Consider the following 21,922-nt stretch of genomic DNA (forward strand, 5'->3'; position numbering starts at 1 on the left):
GACATGAGCTTTTTTTTATAAACAGGGAAGCTCTAAAACCAAATCAGGTTTTTCCACGGAAAGAGGCTTGCCTAAAGATTTCCACAGATGAACTTCAGCAACTCAGTAGGATAAAAAAGGATTCTGCTACACTCTAAAAATAAAGCAATGTTTGGCATAGTGCTTAAGGTGTTGCTTGAATCCTGCCAATTATTGCTTATTCAACCCCTATCAAAGCCCACCATAATCGAATGCAATGTATGAATGAAATCAGAGAGCTTTCCACAGCCCCATGCACTCCAGTTACCATCTGTGGTCACAGATCTTATAATACAGGGCTTTTCAACCAGTGATACAGGTACCACCTGTGGTACATTGGCACCTGGCAGGTGGTACACGACCATCCTAGAAAAGTGGTAGCGGGGGAGGGGAATGAGCTGAACCGGTGGCAGCACCGCACAAGCCTGAGCGAGAGATGGCTGGAGCTGCAGGGCTGTCAGGGCTCAGCAGAAGCACCAGGATCAGTGCCAGGCTCCAGCTGGAGTCGGCACTGATCCTGGCGCTTCTGCTGAGCCCAGAAGAAGTGCCGATCAGCTGGAATGTTGCAGCGTCTCCAGGGTCTTGTGATTTACATTCAGATGCTTGGCAACTGATTCATAATTATGACGGTCACAGTGTCCCAGGGTCATGTGAAGTGACCAAAATCTGCTGCAACCACCCAGCAGATGGGGGGAATAAAAAACAAACACCCCACCCCCACCCCTGCCAATCCTCAACAGAAATGCTCACAACAATGAAAAGCTCGGACAGGAGGAAGAGTGCCACCAGGCGGGCAGGCAGGTGTCTTCCTCGGCTGTGGCTTGAGGGGCACTTTTTTCAGTGTCATTGTAACATTGAACAGTCACTAAGCAAACTGTTGTAAGTCGAGGACTACATGTACTTCATCACTTTTTTCTTTTTGGGGGGGAGGGGTCATCAAGTTTTTGACACTTTGCTAGGCGACTGGTGGTACTCGAATGTTGCCATATCCTAAAAGTGGTACAATGGGTGAAAAGATTGAAAAGCCCTGTTATAAAAGTTCATCTATAACTGACCTCCAAATCTACTAAATTCTATACCATAGAGAATGTGGTTGCAGTATTCATTTTTGCTCGTACAGGTATATCCAAATATACAGTTAGAACAATTAATCAGTGGGACAACCTGCCTCCAGAAGCTGTGAATGCTCCAACACTGGAAGTTTTTAAGAAGAGATTGGACAGCCATTTGTCTGAAATGGTACAGGGTTTCCTGCCTGAGCAGGGGGTTGGACTAGATGACCTCCAAGGTCCCTTGCAACATTATTATTATTATATTATTATTAAATGCACCTTTGACAGTAAGCAACATTTTGCCTTACTCTGGAACAATTTTCTTTGATTTTAGGTCATGGCCAGATTACATATTTTAGATATGTTGATAGTCTTCATCTTTTTTATTTTGATTATTTTAATTCTTATTTATTTATTTATCAAATTTATTGGCCACCCATCTTACTGAGGGTAACTCTGGGCAGCTTGCAATATTAAAAATAAAATTATACAAATAGCAATAGCAATAAGACTTATATACCACTTCACAGTGCTTTACAGCCCTCTCTAAGCAGTCTACATATTGTCCCCAAAAATCTGGGCCCTCATTTTACTGACCTCAGAAGGATGGAAGGCTAAGTCAACCTTGAGCAGGTGAGAATCGAACTATTGAACTGATGGCAGTCGGCAGTCAGCAGAATTAGCCTATAATACTGCATTCTAACCACGGAGCCACTACGGCTCTGTAGAACACTAAGAACTATTTTCTTTGTTCTGCTGTTTAGCATTTTATCCTTCTCCATCAAGCTAACTGGTCATTGATTGTAATAAACCATAAGATAAAATTAAATCTGAGGAGTGAGGGAAGAAAAGGTTCATCCTTGTGATTTCTAATGAAACTGCAGCTCTGAAAATAAACAAGCATTTGTATTATTGTTTTTCTAATAGTCCCATCTTTGTGACATATCAGATAAGAGTGTAGAAATTTACAGAATTGACATTAGCATGGAATTCCTGATTCTTCTTTCCTTTGAAACTGAAAATGGGAAAACATTCTGATGACTTCTCCTGCCTGGAAAAGTAGCGAAGTAGTAAAAATCAAGAAGGACTCTTTTGTCCTTAATAAGTGTGCCAAAATCTGCCGGAAAGCAATCCATTCATCCTACTGAATGCAATTGATTGAGATTCATTACTCTGTTGCGCTTACTCAGCCATCTTAAACAGGTTTTCCAATTCATCCTCTGCTTCTTTTAACAATAATCCCTGCATTAATAGAGGGATAGAATCAAGATCATGTGAAGATCGCCACTTTAAAATGCTTTGGTAAGATGTTACTTGGAATATTGCATCCAGTTTTGCTCACCGCAATGTAAAAAAGATGTTGAGACTCCAGAAAGAATGCAGAGAAGAGCAACACAGATGATTTGATGACTGGAGGAAGAACATTTGCAGGAATTGGGTATGTTTAGCTTAATGAAAAGAAGGACTAGGAGTGACATGATAACAGCCTTCCAATATCTCAGGGGCTGCCACAAAGAAGAAGGGGTCATTCTATTTCCCAAAGCATCTGAAGGCAGGGCAAGAAGCAATGGATGGAAACTAATCAAGGAGAGAAGCAATCTAGAACTAAGGAGAAATTTCTTAACAGTTACAACAATTGATTAGTGGAACGACTTGCTTCCAGAAGTTGTGGATGCTCCAACACTGGAGATTTTTAAGAAGAGATTGGACACCATTCATCTGAAATGGTATAGGGTTTCCTGCCTGAGTAGGTGATTGGACTAGAAGACCTCCAAGGTCCCTTCCAATTCTGTTACCCTTTCTTGCATACTTAAAACCTGAGCCCCCATCCTCAACATAGACCTTTTGCCTGCCACCTCGACAAGATTTGGCTGAATTCTAGGAATTGAACTTAAATCTCATCTCCAATATCTAAGTTCTGTCTAATCTGTATCTCCTTACTCTGTCTCCCCACCTCTAAACCAGCTTGATCACCCAGCTTTTATCTTCAGCGAAGTAGAACGGGAAATTGATTCTAAAGTAAAGCATCTTCCCCTTACCCCTTCTTCTGGAGATGTTTAGGAAAAATTCACTCTCTTGCCAAAATATTGCTGCCCTTTTATCCTACCAGAAATCTCAACTTCTCACTTTTGGCAACATTTGGAAGCATTACGTTTCACAGCGTTCAGCAGATAATCAGTACATTCCTGGTGCAAAATCTCCTGAATTTATAATAGTTAGAAAAAGCAATCTTTAGAACGTAATATATTCCTGCCACCCCTCCCTTTACTAAATCTGCCTTCAGAACACAACATCCTAAGTGTGGGATACTTCAGAAAATAGATCTTAATGAATTCTAATTGGAAGTGGCTGGATGCACATGTTTGCAACTAATGAGTGGTTCAGGCTCCATGATCTTTTCAGCTTTTGGGCTACGTAAATGCTATTCTTGGCTTAATAAATACAACAAAGTTTTAACCATTTATATGGACCAATGCGATGCATTTATATATGATGTAGAACACTGAACATAGAATTACAGGGTTGAAAGGGACCTTGGAGGTCTTCTAATCCAAAGTCCTGTTCAAGCAGAGACTCTATACCATTCTGGACAAATGATTGTCCAGTCCAGTGATGGAGCACCCACAACTTCTGGAGGCAAGTCATTCCACTGAATAATTGTTCTCACTGTCAGGAATTTTTCCCCCTTAATTCTAGCTTGCATCTCTCTTTAATGATCTTCCACCCGTTAATTCTTGTCCTGCCCTCAGGTACTTTGGAGAAGAGGTCGACTCCCGTCTCCTCTGTGACAGCCCTTCAGTATTGAGGTATACAAATATATTCAAGTATATTTATCAACCCACATTTTTTTGTGAACAAGTGCATAAAATTATGCAATTAAGAACATGCTTAAGTATTCATTTTCAGCCAGATTATTTTTAGAAATGCACACACTAACTAAACATAGACATATTAAAAAGAATGATGGAGTCATGATCCGGAAAGAGATTGAAGCATTCAAATAGAGTGAGCAGCTAATATTTTATTTTACCTGCAGATTTTGCTGTTCATTATGTTGTCCACCATGGCACCTTCTTGAACAAAGGATTATGATAGCTAGAAAGCTATGTGTAGGAGATGACCAGACCTAGCCTGAGGGAGGGGAGGTCAAGTGCATCATCAGTTCGGAGTCCTTTCATGCCCACAAGAGATCTAATTCCTACCCTCCTTGAATTCTGTTGATTCTGCCTTGACCACTAGTACTTCACATTCTTGTAGTGAGCTACCATGGATTAAACTTGAACTCATTTGAACGACCTTGGTTCCTGATTTCTTGCGCCTGACACTATGGGAGCTACAGTCCTAGAACTCTGGTACCTCAATACCTATTCTCTACCATCCCAATGATCCAAAGGCATTCCTGCAAATAAATACAGCACTAGAAGCTAGCAATTAAAAAAAAATGTCAAGAGGGATAAAAAAAAACCTGATGGACATTAAGGAAGTATAAATAAGTAAATAAGTATCTAGGAGCAGTTTCTTTCCTTATAAAAGCACCACATTATTGAGCCTTGATTATAGACTGTTCTAACACAGCTGAAAATCTCCTTCAGAAAATGATTGTGAATTATATAAATTATTATATAAAAAAAATTAATCATCAATTTTAAGGCACTAGACTAGAAAGCAGGAGATTGTGAGTTCTAGTCCTGCTGTAGTCATGAAAGCCAGCTGGGTGACTTTGAGCCAGTCACCCTCTCTCAGCCCAACCCACCTCACAGGTTTGTTGGTGTGGAAAAATAGGATGAGGAATGTGTGTTGGATGTGTTTGCTGCCTTGAGTTATTTGTAAAAATAATAAAACCAGGATACAAATAAATAAATAAAAATATAGTGAACCGGAATAGACTACTCTTGTTGATCTTAATTTTTAATATCTTTATTTTTTTAAAAAAAAATCCTTCTGCAGGATATAAGAACCTCGATTTGCATGCAAAATCAGAGTATCACAAATTATTAAGAAAAGGAAACGGGAAAACAATGACAGGCTTTCAAAATTTGATGTTCTTTGAGTATCAGGCACAAGGATTCAAGAGTTATAGTTGATTTATTGCTCATGTCATGCCTATCACAAGAATCTAGTCAACTAATGATCATCATTAAATTGGCGCTAGATAAGAGTAAGTGGAATTCAAGAATGGAACGTAACAACTCTAGACTGTTCCCTCTCTTGACTCTGCCTCCAGGCTCTGCCTGTCCTTCTCTTACACTGAGCTAGGCCAAGTCAGGAAACAAATGCCACCGGAATTCTACTTTATAAATGAAAATTACAGGTAGTCCTCGACTTACAACAGCTGATTTAGTGACCATTCAAAGTTACAACACTACTGACAAAAGTGACTTATGACTGTTTTTCACATATATGACTGCTGCCCATGGTCATCTGATCAAAATTCAGACCCTTGGCAGCTCACTCATATTTATGGCGGTTGCAGCATCCTGGGGTTGTGTGATCACCTTATGTGACTTATGACAAGCAAAGTCAATGGGGGAAGCCAGATTCAATTAACCACCATGTTATTAACTTAACCACTGAAGTGATTCACTTAACAACTGTGGCAAGAAAAGTCCTAAAATGGTGCAAAATGCACTTAACAACTGTCTCATTTAGCAACAGAAATTTGGGGCTCAATTGTGATCATAAGTCAAGGACTACCTGTATTATAATGAAAATTTATTCAATTTATTTATCCAAATATAGTCACCCATCTCAATCCAACTGACTCTCAAAGGCCTCCCTCTTACACCAAAGAGAATCAAGGAAGAGCATATTTTCTTGTGTCCGCAGGCTGATCTCATATTTTGCTTAAAGTCTTTGCATGTTTTCTCCATGCTGTTCTAGACACAAATATGGAGCCAATCTACATGTACAATGTATGCTATTCTGTAGGCTCACATCTGTCTCCTCATTACACTATCAATTTTTTGGGGGTGGTGGTGGTGGTGGTTCTATATATTTGAGATTTAATTTTTTTTCATCTTGCAATTTGGTGGGATGCCCTTTTTAGAATCAGAGGTGAGTTGGAGAACTTCAGACATTTTTTATTTTTTTAAATGAAATAATTTAAATTTAATTTAAACAACTGAATGCTAAAGGGGCTTGCAAGTCAGTTAACACAATGCTGCACTCATTCTTTGTGGGCATGGAGGGGAGAAAAACCCGCCAATTGTCTTTCTGTATCAGCATTTACATTGGCTTATTTGTGCTTCTATCCAAACTTTCAATTCAGCACTATTTCAGCCATGAAAGAACCGTCTGTCCAAGCAAATCCTTAAAATCTGCAACGGAGTGTAAGTCTAATTAACATGGTAAGGAGGGTTGTTGTTTTTTAATACTGTAGATGTAGGAGAATTTAAAAAAAGAGAAAACAGACTTTTACATCTCTCCGACTCTGAATATAGTCAATTTGATCATCTTCTCTAGACCAGACTATTTATTTTGTCTATTCGAAATATTTATTATTATTATCATTGGGGCATGTATTGTATTAATTCACGACACTTTAGGCGGAAAGGGATGGATAGATAAGAGGGTCAGAGAAAGGAACCGTATTGTTTGCCAAGTCGCAAACGCTCTGACATTTAGCATCACCAAGTTGGAGTTTAAAGTCTCCAACTGCAAGATAATTTAGCTCTGTGTGTGAATGGCTCGTGCCTCGGTAAAAAATGCTGCCAAAATTAAATCGGAAACGAAATGGCACTTTGTAGTCATTGGATGCTCAGCAGGGTATGCCTAGTTAAAAACCCAAAGTGAAAAGGGTGATTGACCTAAATTGCTGCTATTGGCGCAGCTGCACTTCCGCTTTTTCATTGCCTTCGATGAAGCTCATTAGTTAATGCAACTGAATTACCTATCGTTGCCAAGCTTTCATTTAGTTTCATGCCACATGGCTAGATAGCAGCTTCCCCAGCAGGATGGCACAGCACCCCTAGAGACCTTCTGAGCTCCCCACTGGGTCTGCCTGTGAGGCAATCTTGCCACTCACGATTATTTTTGATCTGCAGCAGGTCAAAATCTCGGCTTTCGGTCTGCCAGGCAGGATGTTAACTTTAGAAGGAACTATCTGTAGATCAGGGTTGAACTGTAGGGTCCTCGGTGCTCTCTGAACTTGACTGTTCTCATGTAGATGTTTCATTACCTTTTTTTTTTACATTGCGGTGACCAAAACTGGATGCGGTATTCCAAGTGTGGCCTTACCAAGGCATTGTAAAGTGGTATTAACACTTCACAGTGGTATTAATACTTCACACTTAGGCAGTGCTTTTTTTGTAAAAGAAAGAGGTGCCGGAACTCACACACGTCATACAACCCGCCTTGCCTACCCTACAAGGTTCCATCCAAAAAAGGTGCCGGACCTCCGTTCTGGGCGTTCTATGACAAAAAAGCCCTCCACTTAGGAGTAACTTATGACTGGCTGAGGAATTCTGGGAATTGAAGTTCACAAGTCTTAAAGTTGCCAAGGTTGAGGACCCCTGGACTACTAGCCAACATCCTCAGTTGAATCCTCCAATCACTTCAGCTACTCCCCCTCCTCCCAATACACACACACACACACACACACACACACATACACGAGGGAAAAAATGGAATAGCTTCTCATCTTCTGACTGGCTGTTCTCCAGGGAGAAAAAGACCCACAGAATTGGGTAGGTTACTTTTTACAACATTTCAGGCTGTAGGCTTGAATGAACAACCCTGTTCCTTTTACAGGGAAACCTCAAGCTTTCAAGTTGACAAGGGGCAGCTACACAAATGTAACAACGCAATCAGGTACACTACAATTTGGACAGTACTTTGGAGAAGTACATGTTCATTGTAGTAAAGTTGGTATAAAATGACTTGGGGAAAAAACGTACAAGGGGAATAGACCCAAAGTTTCACTGAAGGCAGGAAATGGAAAGGAACATGATGCTAGTTGTCACAAACCATTTTATTCTGACATAGGGGCTCACAGTTCATGTCAATTCACGTCAATCGATCAATAGATAAGTGACTCATTAATGCTTTCTTCCTTAAAAGAACCCTGGAATTTGAGACTGATGCACACAACTAGGGCTATCCAGAAAGTTCAAACTGGTTTACATTATTTAAACATGAAGATGGACTAATATTAAATACTTGGAAGAGATTGAAAAAGAAGGTATAGGAACCATTTTCACTCAAGGCTCAGTTATTTAAAAAGTGATAAAATTGGCTGAGATAGCAAAGCTGTTTGAATTAAAGAGAAAAACTTAACCAGTTTTGTTTTCACTTGGAAATGCATGTAACAGGACAAAGTAAAACTTTGATTTTAGTTTTGATTATTAGATTGTTACTTTTATAGAAATGGGTTGTATGAACTGTATAAAAATTGGGGTTGCAACTTTATTTTTGTATTCTACTTCATGGTATACTTCTACTTCTACTTCTCTTTATTTTGCATTCCTTTCCTCTTTTCTGATCTTTATTTCCATTTGTATTTTATATTGCAATAAACTTTAAGAAAAGGTGTTTAAAAAAAGACTCATCAATTTAACTGATTTATCAAGAATAATGGGATTTCTAGCTCAAAATTCCCCCAAGAGATTAAGAAGTATTATCACCTCGACCTGTAAAGTGGATTGGGCTGAAAAATAGTAAAACGGTGATTTTCTTTGGCTGAGGATAAATTTGAACTTGGGTCTCCCAACACCTTAACGGCCACTCCATATATATTCAACAGGAAGACATAATTTAACTGGACTGAGATATGGATGGGGAACATTGTGATGGGTACGCATTTTAATCCTTATTTTAGAGCAAAATTATTCATGATAATTAGCAACTTATTACTTTGCATTGTTTGTCTTAGTCAGTCTCAGTGAAGGATTGCACTTACTTTTATTCATACTTACAGAACTAATATTCAAATTTAACAAAACTGTCCTTCAATAGCCACCATGCTATAAATGTTAACAGGTGTTTCCAAATGTAAAAATGCATCTTAAAAAAAACATCTTCCTTACAGAAAATAATGAACCACACATACCGGAGGTAACTCAGAAAATCTGAATATTGTTTACAAATGTGTGATTCAGAGAGATGAAGAACGTTCTTTGTAAAGACTTTTTAAATGATTTTTAACAAAAACAAGAAGTGGAAATCAGCCTGAAGACATTTATGTTGGGAAGTGAGAGAAAGATCTGTTTTGATTTTCATTTGTAATTATATTCTTAGCTATTGTATACATTTCTCCTAAAAAAAGTGTGAAAAGGCACTTAGAATTCAAATACCTACTTCCTGAAATGACACCTATGCGGGGTTTTTTTTAAGTGAAAAAAAAACACTTCATTATAACACCTGGCCATTAGTCAGGGGTAACAGATTGTATAAAAGTGTAAATATCGTACTTGTAAGAGGAATCGCTGCCAATCTGAATGACGGGAAAAGATCAGCCTGTTAAACAGACATCCTTCATATCTGGGGGGAAAGATGTGTCAGTACTACTACAGTGGTTCATAAATTAAATATTGTGATGTCTACACACAGGAGGGAATTGCTGGTTTTCTACAGAACATTCCCCTGCCTCTGTGTTTCTGACACTGGACTCAATATTTCTCTCTCTCTCTCTTTTTAACAGCATTTTAGACGGCTAAAAACCTTGCCGATCCCTTGTTTTCCTTACTGCCTAATTGTTTTTCATCTACCACAACCTGATTCTATCCAGAGATGTTGTGACAATCACTTGCAGAATTTCTAGCCATGAAATTGAGGAATTGTGGCAGTTGTGACAACCCACGCACACATGCCAAGTGGCAAACAAGCTCATCTCAACGATACAAAGTGTTTCAATTCTGTCATTCTATGAACCGCTAGAAAGGTAATTTTGGGATTTGCCCATAATCTCCTGCAATGCATCAGCAATCTAGGGTAGATAGGAAAGTACAGATAGACTATCACTTAGCCACTGTTTGAAGTTACAAGGAATCTCCTCGGGAGTATTAATGAGCCAGTTCTGAAGTTTTGATGACCGCATGTTGGGCATTATTGAACTAGCCTGCATGTATGGGTCCCGTGCGATGACCCAGGGTCATGTGACTTATTTTTATAACAGTTTTACAGTTTTCAGCAAAACTGGTCCATTGTGAACCACTGATTCACCTAATGACTGTGGCCTTTGCTTAAGAACCACTACAAAAAAGGTTGTAGAATCAGGTCACGTGGGTGAACCGTTTCACAACTGTTACAACTTACAACTGTGAAGGGCAGGTTCCGTTGTGGTCATAAGTTTGAGGACTGCCCATACTCTACTAGACACAGTTCCCACCTGTAAAATTTAAGATCCCACTTTACAAATTCGCGTATTCGATAAAACACGTTGTGCTGAATGCTATTAGTCTTCCTTCTTTATTGCAACCATTCCAGAAAGTTTAAAAAACTTTCTAATTCTGAATATTTTGAGTAAGATATATATATATATATATATATATTAAAATTAAAAAAAAAGATGGGGGGGAGACGACTCCCCACCCTTGATCTCTGAAATTGCACAACACACAAGGAAAGAGGGAAGGGGAAGAAAGGAGTGGGGGAAACAGACAAGGGCATGAACATGTTCTAAAATTGTCGTTCTTTCAATGGCTCACTTGGGGGAAACAGAGATATCAGAGGTTTTGGCTGTCACTAAATGACAACTGAGGAAGAGACAAAACTACCCTGCCATTGGTGTCCACAGCTCTTGCTGCTTTTATCCAAACGACAGTGTCATGTCATAAATACTGCCCCTTTTTCATTTGCGTGCAGTATCATTATGCAAAGCGTCACGGCTTACTATTACAACAGTGGGATGCTGTTTTCTTCAAATGAACCAATTTGACTCTTTCACAATCAGTGATCCCACCTCTCACCAGAGGGTAGAATAGGTTAAAAAAGTAAAAAAAAAGAAAAGTAAAAGGAATTGCCTTCTGATAGGACTTGGAAGCAGAAAACCCGTCTCTCTCAAAGCATAGCCAGCCTGTGTGTTAACGGCAAAACAATTTAAAGATCGTCCGCAACAGCGGCTCCCAACCTTTTGGGCACCAGGGACCAAATTCCACAGAGAGAGGTTTTTCTGTGGACCGGAGGGGGTGTGGTTTTGTGTGCTGCCTGCATCCCATGGATGGGGCTCCGCTTGTTTGCACAGTGTCAGTCCACGGCCCAGGGGTTGGGGACCCGTGAGCTACAATAACTATCTTTAAGGATCCCAAGATGCTTAAAATAAAAGAATAGATTCTTTAAAAACTTATGAAAGAGATACAGGTATTCCCCATCTTGTGGCCATTTGTTTAGCGACCATTTGAAATTGTCACAGAAGTGAAAAAATGGTCCTCACACTTATGACCACTGCAGTGTCCCAACAGTCACAAGATCAAAATTTGAACACATGGCAACTGGCATGTATTTATAATGGTTGCAGTGTCCTGGGGGTCACCTGATCACTGTTTGCACCCTTCCCAGCTAGCCTCCGACAAGTAAAGTCAGTGGGGCAAGCCGGATTTGCTTACCAACCATGTGATTCACTTAATGACCACAGCACAACAGGCTATAAAATTGGGTATGTCTGTCTTAATGACCAGCTCGCTTAACTAACAGAGGTTCCAGGCCCAATTGTGGTTGCAAGTTGAAGATTACTGGTACTTTCGAAGCCACAACCTAACCTGAACCTGATCATCAGTAGATGCAATTTATCTTTCAGATCCCTATCAAATCAGGGACTCAGTAGGAAAGCTTATTTGCCTACAAAAGGGAACACATTTAATGGCCTCCAAAATTAGCATTAAAAATGAGAGCTTTTAAAAAAAAGGAGGTTCATCGCAGAGCTAAGTACATAAGGATGTAATGAGGCAAATGACTATTTGCAATTACTTTAAGTGCAACAACTGGAAGTTTAACATAAATAGCAGGTCTAAGCATAAGCAACAGGCTGGGGGAGGGGGGAGATCCCTAGCTAGATCAGAAAAAGCGGGGAATGAGCCCAAATATGAGGCCTTTTGCCTGGCTTAATCTAGTGTATGACCTCACTGGAGACCCCATGTAGTTCTCGACATACGACCATTTGTTTAGTGGCTGTTCAAAGTTACAACATCCCTGAAAAAAGTGACTTATGACCGTTTTCCACACTTACAGCCATTGCAGCATCTATGTTCACACTTATGGCCATTGCAGCATCCCCCATGGTCATGTGATCAACATTCGAATGCTTGGCAAGTGGTTCATATTTATGGCGGTCACCCTGTCCCGGGGTCATGGGATCGTCCTTTTTCCCCCCCAACCTTCTGAGAAGCAAAGCCAATGGGGAAGCCAGATTCACTTCACAACTGTGTTACTAACTTAACAACCACAGGGATATTGTTGTGTACATAGTTGAGGTAATTTGACAGCTCGGCCACCGGCAACACCAGGTGGCGCCGGCCTACGCTCGGATTGGCTGGCCAGCATTTGGTGGGATATTCCAATGCAGGGATTGGTCAAAAGCGCACCGGCTAGATCTGGGGATCTGAAAGAGCTCCATCTTGTCTTGTTCAGAACCATAATAAAGCTGGGTTACAGAGTCTCCATTGTCAGCTGTTCCCTCACGGTCCAGACCACGCTACATTACACATATAGTTAACAAGGAGGGCAAGAACGGTTGTAAAATCGGGCAAAGTTCACTTAACCAATTGTCGCTTAGCAACATCAACTTTGGGCTCAATTGTGATCGTAAGTTGAGGTCTACCCGTACTGCAATCTTTAGGCAAATATTAACCGTGAGACCTTTATGGATTATGAGAGCCATTGCAGGACGTGTCTGACCCTTGTCTGGCTTTGAAAGTTAAGCAGGGCCAGGCCTGGACAGTACTTGGATGGGAGTCCATTAAGAAATACTAAAACGTAAAGACAGTAGCAAGCGACTTCCATATGCCTGGCAAAAATCTAGGCGGACATGTCCGTGAAACCATAGGAATCATGCTTTTTTTACTTGAACTTTTTTAGATCTAAAATAACTAGTAGGCACAGGCTTCATTGAAAATGCCAGGGTTTGAACCTGGGAATTTTTGTATGCAAAGCATGCAGTCTACTCTGAATAACCGTCACTTCCCCCAGTGGAATTCCTAGATAATTATTTCATTTCATATTCATGTTTCCCATGGGTTACAGAACAATCAGGTTGCCATGATTTTGCTCCTTTGCTTACGAGCTCACTACCGAGAGTTGGCAGGTGAATTTTCTAAAGCTCAACTTGGTTTTCCCAGAAATAATCGAAGGTGTCATGAAGAAATTGGTTGATCTTAGTCATTCTTCCTAATCTGGGTTCGGGGAAAAAAAGCATTTTTCAGTCTCTTAATTTAACTTTGTCCAGATTAATGAAGCTTCCCATCCCATTTTACTCAACAAATTAAAACAAAGAAAATGAGGTTGGGGAGGGAGGGTAGGTAAGAATACCAGGTACCTTTCTCCTTAGCTTCTGTTTTATTCCAATAATGGAAAGTAATTCCTTAAAGAATTACAGGTAGTCCTTGACCACAATGAAGGGACGCGGTGGCTCAGTGGGTTAGGAATGGCAGCGCTGGCCAATGAAGACTAGGTTTGGGAGCTAAGTAAAGTTGGGGATGGTTAGGATGAGAGCCCCACCCTCCCCTCAGACAGCAGAGTCAACTGGGCAGTCAGAAAATATCCCAGAAGAAAACAGGCCATAGTTACCAAGTTTCCCAGTTCAAGGGAAACGTTTCCTTTGTCTGATGTTTTGCAAATGCTTTGGTTATAGGCATGGTGACAAACTTCACGTTTTATCAGTAGTTTGGTTCCTACTATTATGGAGTAAGGGACGCGGTGGCTCAGTGGGTTAGGACACTGAGCTTGTCGATCAGATGGTCGGCAGTTTGGCGGGTCGAATCCCGAGTGCCGCGTAACAGAGTGAGCGCCTGTTACTCATCCCAGCTTCTGCCAACCTAGCAGTTCGAAAGCACATAAAAATGCAAGTAGAAAAATAGGGACCACTCCGGTGGGAAGGTAACAGCGTTCCGTGCGCCTTTGGCGTCTAGTCATGCTGGCCACATGACCACGGAGACGTCCTCGGACAAGTGCTGGCTCTTCGGCTTTGAAACAGAGATAAGCACCAGCCCCTAGAGTTGGAAACGACTAGCACGCATGTGCAGGGGAACCTTTACCTTTACCTTATGACCACAATGGAGCTCAAAATTTCTTTTACGACCTTTCTTGCCACAGTTGTTAAGTAAATCACTGACATTAAGTGAATCTGGTTTCCCCATTGACTTCGCTTCTCAGAAGATTGGAAAAAAGGGATCACATGACCCTGAGACCCTGCAACCATTCATAAATATGAATCGAGTCAGTTGCCAGATGTTTGAATTTTGATCATGTGATCATGAGGATGCTACTAAGGTCATAAGTGTGAAAAATGGTCATGGCTCACTTTTTCCAATGCCGTTGTAACTTCAAACAGCCACTAAATGAACTGTTGTAAGTCGAGGACTTAGCGGTATTACGTTCAAGCGTGTCAGATGGCCAAATGTGAGTTGCAAGGAACCAGAGCAGCAGCATAAACTGATCAGCAAAATTTCTCCTGAAAAAAGATCAATATACTTCTTTGTAAAAGACCCATTTACACATTCTCATCAGCATCTGCTTCAAATTAGGACAGACATGTCAAACACAAGGCCCGGGGGCCGGATCCGGCCCGCAAAGTGGTTTCATGCGGCCCGTGAAGCCATCCTGGAAACAGTGAGGGAATGGCCCCCACTGCCTTGGCCCTGGCCCAGAGACCCTCCTCCTGCCAGAGACCCTCAGATCTGTCCCACTCCAGCCCAGGCCCCCATAGGCACCCTTGATGCGAACGATGTAGAGCTGGCCACGCCCACCCAGTAGGCCATATGCACTCTAGCCACGCCCACCCAGTAGGCCACACCCACCCTGGCCATACCCACCCGGCCCCTTGAGAGCAACCGCAATGCTGATGCGGCCCTCAATGAAATTGAGTTTGACACCCCTGAATTAGGAAGTGACCTTTTGAAACTTTTTACCAAAGTTCTGGACAAAAGAAACTTGCCTTGAAACGTCTTCCACAGGGGAAATTGGGAGAAACTCTCATGAATGGAATACGGTATGCTGATATTTATTCAATACAAGGTGCCCACAGGGTATCTATGTATTTGTGTGGCTGACGGAAGTAAGAAAAATGCAGGACATTCTTTCTAGAAATTGGCAGCTTTTCGGTTTCTCATTTTTCCATTCAGTTCTATGGAAAGATATCAGAACTCTTCCCATATGCATCTCCCCCTCCCTCCACCATGAATCTGCTTTAAAAAAAAAAGCAGAATTTCTGTGTCCACCACCATGGCAGCTCTCTGCGAAGCATTATGTCAACCAAATTCACTTCCTTTACTATGTTCTCTTGAAACAGGTCTGATGTTTCCCTTAAATATTCTCATCTGAATGTTGAGAGCAAACATGCTGATTATGTGTTAGCATCTCTGACTGACGCATAAAATAATTTTGATGTTAACTGTCAGCAGTCAGTAGGATCGGCTGGGTAATAGCCAGCGATATCTGAAATGTTTGCATACAACCTCACGTACTTATGCATCCCTGTATAAAATGTTGCACGAGTCTTACAGAAAAGAATGAAGAACTGTTCCTCATTTGGAACTTGAAAATGTGCAAAGAGGAAGGGATACCACATCTCAAATTATTGCTGAAATTAAGGATCTTTTTCTTGTCTTTGAGCGTGTTCTCCTACAACAAGGTGTGGACAAATTCTAAAGATAAATGGCAAAGTCTCTACTAGCAATAATTGTCATAATCCTTGCTTCAGAGATTTTTTCATTGTTTTGTCTTCTGGTGAAGGCAAAACAGTTCATCCATGAATCCTCACAGCACTGAAAAGACTCTTATAATCATCAGATTCAGAAAATAAGCATGTATCCTGCCCTATGTATTTTTTTTTGGCTTGCCAGTTCTCCTTGATATTTGAAATGCTGGCTGTCAACCACTGCAAAGGAAACGATCTTGTGTTTATACAATTAAAACAAAGGTGATAGCTACACTTGAGTTATTTAGGAAAATAAAATAAGCAGGTCAAGTCCTGCCTGGAACTCTTAATAGCCCAAATTCTAGTAATGTTCACTGCAGAAAAGGGGTGGGAGTCCAAGAAATATTATTTTTAATTTACTGAATCAAGAATATATTGATAGCAGTGTACTCCAAAGGACAGATCTGTAGCAAATTAGGAAAGGAATTTTTTTTCTGACTATTTTACCTATCAACCTTCCCATCACCTGCACCCTTGGTCTGCACTGGGAATAGTTTTATCATGTAGTAACTATTGGTCTAGAGCAGGGGTAGGCAACCTTGGCTCTTTTATAATTCGTGGACTTCAACTCCCAGAATTCCTGAGCCAGCTCAGGAATTCTGGGAGTTGAAGTCCACGAATTATAAAAGAGCCAAGGTTGCCTACCCCTGGTCTAGAGGCAAGGAAAAAAGAGGAATTTGACAGAGGTTTAAGCAACCATGCTGAATAAAGTTGCCTACGAACATAGTTTACCACAACTGGTGTTAATGAAGACATGGCAAAACAGACTCATATCAGCACAAAGGTTCTCTAGCATGTCTGAAAAGTCACCCATTGAGTGGAATATATGTATGAAGGCATGGACTCAAATCAGTTTATAGACTATGCGCTGTGGCCCTGCTTGAAGCCACATTTGTATGCTTGCCCTGGTGCATCCATGTGGCAAGGTATCCGTAGCAACAGTCAAAAATGGCCTGCTTCATTTGGGCTACACGCCCTTGCAGTGCAAGGGAAGGGTATCAAACAGGGATGAAAAGCAGTGGGTGCGCTAAAGAATGTTGGTCCTACCTTAGGTAATCTCGGCGGCACAGGATAAGGTTGGCTTTGGTGTACAAAGTAGAGCCCACTTCCCCCAAACGGCAGTCACAGCAGGCACACTTCAGGCAGTCCTCATGCCAGTATTTGTCCAGGGCCTTGAGGAGATACCTGTCCTTGATCTTACGGTTGCAGCCAGCACAACCTTTCGGTTTGGTGTCTGGCTGGACAGAGAGCATTTGTATACCTAAAAACAGAAGAATGAAGAAAGAAGAATTTATTTGGGATATTCAGCATGGATCCATGCCCTACAGAGGAATTCTCATGGTCTTCCTTTGATGTTCCTCAACGTTTCTCCCGAGTACTTCTCTTCCCATTTTATTGCTAATCATCTTCAGTGGCAGAAGAGCTTAAGATTCTTAGACCAAAGACAGATCTAGCACCCTCTCCTTCCAGGGTGGCCATAGAGAAGTCCACCCGAGAACAACAATCTCCTTCCCACTGTTGTTTCCTAGCATTTCCTAATCATACGTAGTCCTCAATTTACAACTATTCATTTAATGACCACTTGAAGCTGCAACGGCAGTGAAAAAAGTGACTTAATGACAGTTTTTCACACTTATGACCGTTGCATGGTCACATGATCAAAATTTAGACACTTGGCAACTGATTCATATTTATGACAGTTGCAGTGTCTCTGGGTCATGTGATCCCCTTTTTGCTTCTGACAAGCAAAGTCAACGGGGAAGCCAGATTCACTTAGCATCCATGTTACTAATTTAACAACTTCCAATGGTTCACTTAACAACCGTGGCAGGAAAAGTCATAAAATGGGGCAAAACTCACTTAACCGCTGACTTGCTTAGCACCAAAAACATGGGGGCTCAATTGTGGTCATAAGGTCATAAGGACTACCTGTAGCAAAGTTCCATATTTCAGTTGTGACACATCTTCCTTCATAAACATGGATTTGTCTAATCCTGGTTTAGTGTCATCCAAGTTGATGACCACTGCCATCTCTTGTGTCAATAAATCTCCCCAGTTAATTTTGTGTTCTATGATAAAAAGCTTCCTATTGTCCTTCCTGAAGGTATTATCCATAAATTTTCACTGGGTGACCCTGCCATTCTCCTACTACAGGATAAAAGACTCTTCTCTATCCACTATACCATGCATAGTTTTTTATATGTTCCTGTTTGGTCTTGTAGCTAAAGTTCATCTAAGCAAATTTTAATAGCAACCCTAAACGATACTGTACTCTCCGATTTTACTTTTCCATGAGAGTAAATTTTATTTAAATTAGATGAACATTAAAATATTTGCGCAAGTCAATATGACAGTCAAGATCATACATGTAACACATCACGCAGCTGGACAGATATAACCACATACAGTTTGATTTCTAAGAGGACCCAAATGTCTATAAATATTGCAAATGAATAGATGTACAAAAAAGAGTGAAGTGAGAACCCTTACTTTTTCCATTTCCATTTTTCTCTTTTTCTACTTTTGGTATTTTAGTTTTTCTGTTAACTTTGTTCCATTCATCTATTTTTTCCTTTTATTTACATCAGGCATGTCAAACTGGCGGCCGGTGGGCCGGATGCGTCATGCCGAAACAACGCCCACCCCATTGCTAGCGATGGGGGAAAAGGTCCTGTGACGTCACGAGTTTGACATGCCTGATTTACATTATCTCTCTCTATATAATAGTTTTCATATTATTGTAATATTTTAAAATATTTTAATATTAAATAATTAGCTGAAGACCAAAACCTCTATTGTTCAACAAACACTTTGATAGGAGTCAGTGTTTTTCCCCCCCAATGTTATATTCAACTCCGAACGAAAAAGCCAAATAATTTTCATGTTTTTAATATTATCCTAAATTATAATTGATAAAAGTTTTTTCCCCTCTTCTCTATTTTCAATACATCTAAATAACAGAATGTCAATAACCTTTAATTATATTATATAAGTAGTCCTTGACCTACAAACCCAAAGTTTCCTTTGCTAAGCAAGGCAGTTATTAAATGAGTTTTGCCTCATTTTATGACTTTTGCCACAGTTGTTAAGTGAATCACTGTAGTTGTTAAATGAACCGATCGGTCATTAGGCAACTATAACTTCCCTCATTGACTTTGCTTATGGGAAGATGTCTGGGAAGGTGACCCTGGGACAGTGCAACCGTCACAAACACATGCCAGTTGCCAAGCGCCTGAATTTTAATCACATGACCACGGGTGGGGTGCTGCAACAATCTTTTTTTCAGCACCACTTTTAACTTCAAACAGTCACTAAATGAATGGTTCTTAATTCGAGAAGTACCTGAATAAATATCACCATACTGAAATTAGAAACACAAAACAGAAAGATGACTCCACAGTTTAATTTCATTTCCTCTTTCACTTTAGGGCAGGGGTAGGCAGCCTTGGCTCTTTTATGACTGGTGGACTTCAACTCCCAGAATTCCTGAGCCAGCATGGCTGGCTCAGGAATTCTGGGAGTTGAAGTCCACCAGTCATAAAAGAGCCAGGGTTGCCTACCCCTGCTTTAGGGGATTGCTTTAGGCCAGGGGAACACTATCCTTCAGCGCACTCTACCTCGTGGGATTGTGGTCACAAGGATAAAATGAAAGCATTTTACCTCAAACTCCCAGAGAAAAGGGAAAAATAGATGCAACAGATAAAATAAGAGAGTCATATATTATCTCCACTACGCATGTGAGCTAAATGTTTAAAGCAGTTCACCACGAACACTTGACATCCAATATGTTGGTCTCCCATTGGACACTGAAAACCTCTGCCATTTTATCTCAAAGGTGCTTTTTCAAACTGCAACTGGACTGTTTTTTCTGTTGTCAGAACTAATCCTTCCATCCTGCCAGAACTGATAAAGCTTCTTGGATGAGAAGCGAAAATTCTTCTTCCTCAAGGAAAACACATTCCAGCTGCCTTTTGAAAAAACACCTTTGAGGTGACTATGACCTGGATGACTGAGAATCTCCACAGATATTTCTCCAATTTTATCCAACCCAATTTTAGGAATACAGATGTATATTTGGTTATTAGCCAACTAGAAGCTATAAGTAATTTGCTCTAACTAGGATTTGTTGTTTTCCTTAGGTTGAATCGGGCACACTTGGGACACACATAATTTAAACAAAATCAGCAACGAGCATGTAAACATGAAACAGATTTTATTTTTTTTATTAATCAAATTTATATAGCTGCCCATCTCACTGGAGGCAATTCTGCATGACGAACAATAATTCTGATCAAAACAACAAAAGCAAAAATATAAAACCCATATTAAGAAATATCATAACAATTAGACATACAAACACCGAGAAAAATAAAATGGCACACTCATCAGTGGAGCCATCTGAGCAAGTTTCTGGTTGCTCGGGAGCCCCAGGCCTGAAGACATAGCCAAGTCTTAAGAAAATTTAGGGATATCAATCAAATTTTTTTGGGGGGGAGGGGGGGGGAGAATATTCCATAAGATCTCCTTAGGCCCACCAAATATAAGTCCCTAGCAGACCTCAAGGACACTTTCTCTGCCAGATCTAATAGAAAAGACTGATGTAATTGGGGACAGGTGGTTCCTCAGATAACCAATCCCTTGCCGTGAAGGGCTTTAAAGGTTAAAACCAGCACCCTGAATTGGACCCAGAAGCAAACTAGCAACCGATGCAACTCATGGAACAGAGGTATAACATATACTTGGAGTGCACGTAGTATAACTACCTGTACCACTGCTTTTCATATTAGCTGAAGCTTCTGAATACTCTTCAAGGGGAGCTCCATAGGGAGTGCATCTCAGTTGTTCAATCTGGAGGTCATCAGGGCATCAGTGACTATGAGTAAGGCTTGCCAACCCAGGAATGGGCACAACTGGTGCAAAAGAAAAGCTGAGCAAACATCCTCTTAGCCATGGCTGCCACTTGCTCATCAAGCTGGAATCATGACTTTAGGAGGACTTTCAGATTATGCATCAAGCCTGAGGTACTGCAACCCCATCCAGCACCAAAGAGGACAAAGTCTTGCAGCCAGAAGGCTCCACAATGCAAAGTGGCTCAGTCTTTCCATTTCTGGAGCCTACTATTTCCCATCCAGAGATTATAACCCTCAGACGACAGGATACGACATTCACAGCATCTCTTAAAATTGCCAGGGATGGAGGTATATAATTAAGTATCATCTGCATGGTGATGGATGAACTCACCAGAGAAGCAACCTGGAATTAAGGAGAAACTTCCTAACAGTGAGGACAATTAATCAGTGGAACAGCTTGCCTTCAGAAATGGTTGGCGCTCCATCACTGGAGGTTTTTAAGAAGAGACTGGATAGTCACATGTCTGAAATGGTATAGGTTCTCCTGCTTGAACAGGGGGCTGGACTAGAAGACCTCCAAGGTCCCTTCCAGCTCTATTCTATTCTATTCTATTCTATTCTATTCTATTCTATTCTATTCTATTCTATTCTATTCTATTCTATTCTATAAATCCAGCAGCTTCCTGTAGATATTAAAAAGGACAGAAGAAAGCACCAAATTGGGACATCCCATTGTAGGTTCTGAGGGAGGGACCTCTACCCACTCCAATCAACAATGGCTGGAATTGATCCCTAAGCAAGAAAGTGAACCAATGCAACACTGTGCCACCCTCCCTTTTCTCTGAGACAGTTCAGAGGAACACTAGGATTGATGGTATCAAAGGCTGATACCAAGAGGTCACGTAGGGCAAGGATGAGTACTCTACTCCCCCATGCCACCACACCAGAGGTCAGGCAACCAATGTCGTTTCTGTGTTTCTGTCGGTACCTGACAGAAAAGACATTGACTAAAAAAGATCTAGTAATCCACTTCTTCCATGAACCTCTGAACCTGCCGCGCAAACACTTCCTCTGCCACCTTCACCAAGAAAGGGAGGTGAGAAGCTGGATGAAAATTATCCAGTACGGCAGGATTCAGCAATGGCTTCTTCAGGGGG

General features: G+C 40.9%; 1 protein-coding gene across 2 annotated transcripts in view; it reads right to left on the minus strand.

The window, feature by feature from the left end:
- Positions 1-21,922, minus strand: part of LMO3 (LIM domain only 3) — a 104,328-nt gene that overhangs the window by 67,346 nt on the left and 15,060 nt on the right. For both annotated transcript variants that reach the window (XM_081330246.1, XM_081330247.1), the window contains exon 2: positions 16,963-17,176. In XM_081330246.1, the coding sequence (XP_081186372.1) occupies positions 16,963-17,168 (206 nt within the window). In that variant the 5' untranslated portion in view covers positions 17,169-17,176. The remainder of the gene's footprint in view (positions 1-16,962; positions 17,177-21,922) is intronic.

Source organism: Vipera berus (assembly GCF_964194415.1).
Source record: "Vipera berus genome assembly, chromosome: 6".
NCBI classification, from domain to species: Eukaryota; Metazoa; Chordata; class Lepidosauria; order Squamata; family Viperidae; genus Vipera; species Vipera berus.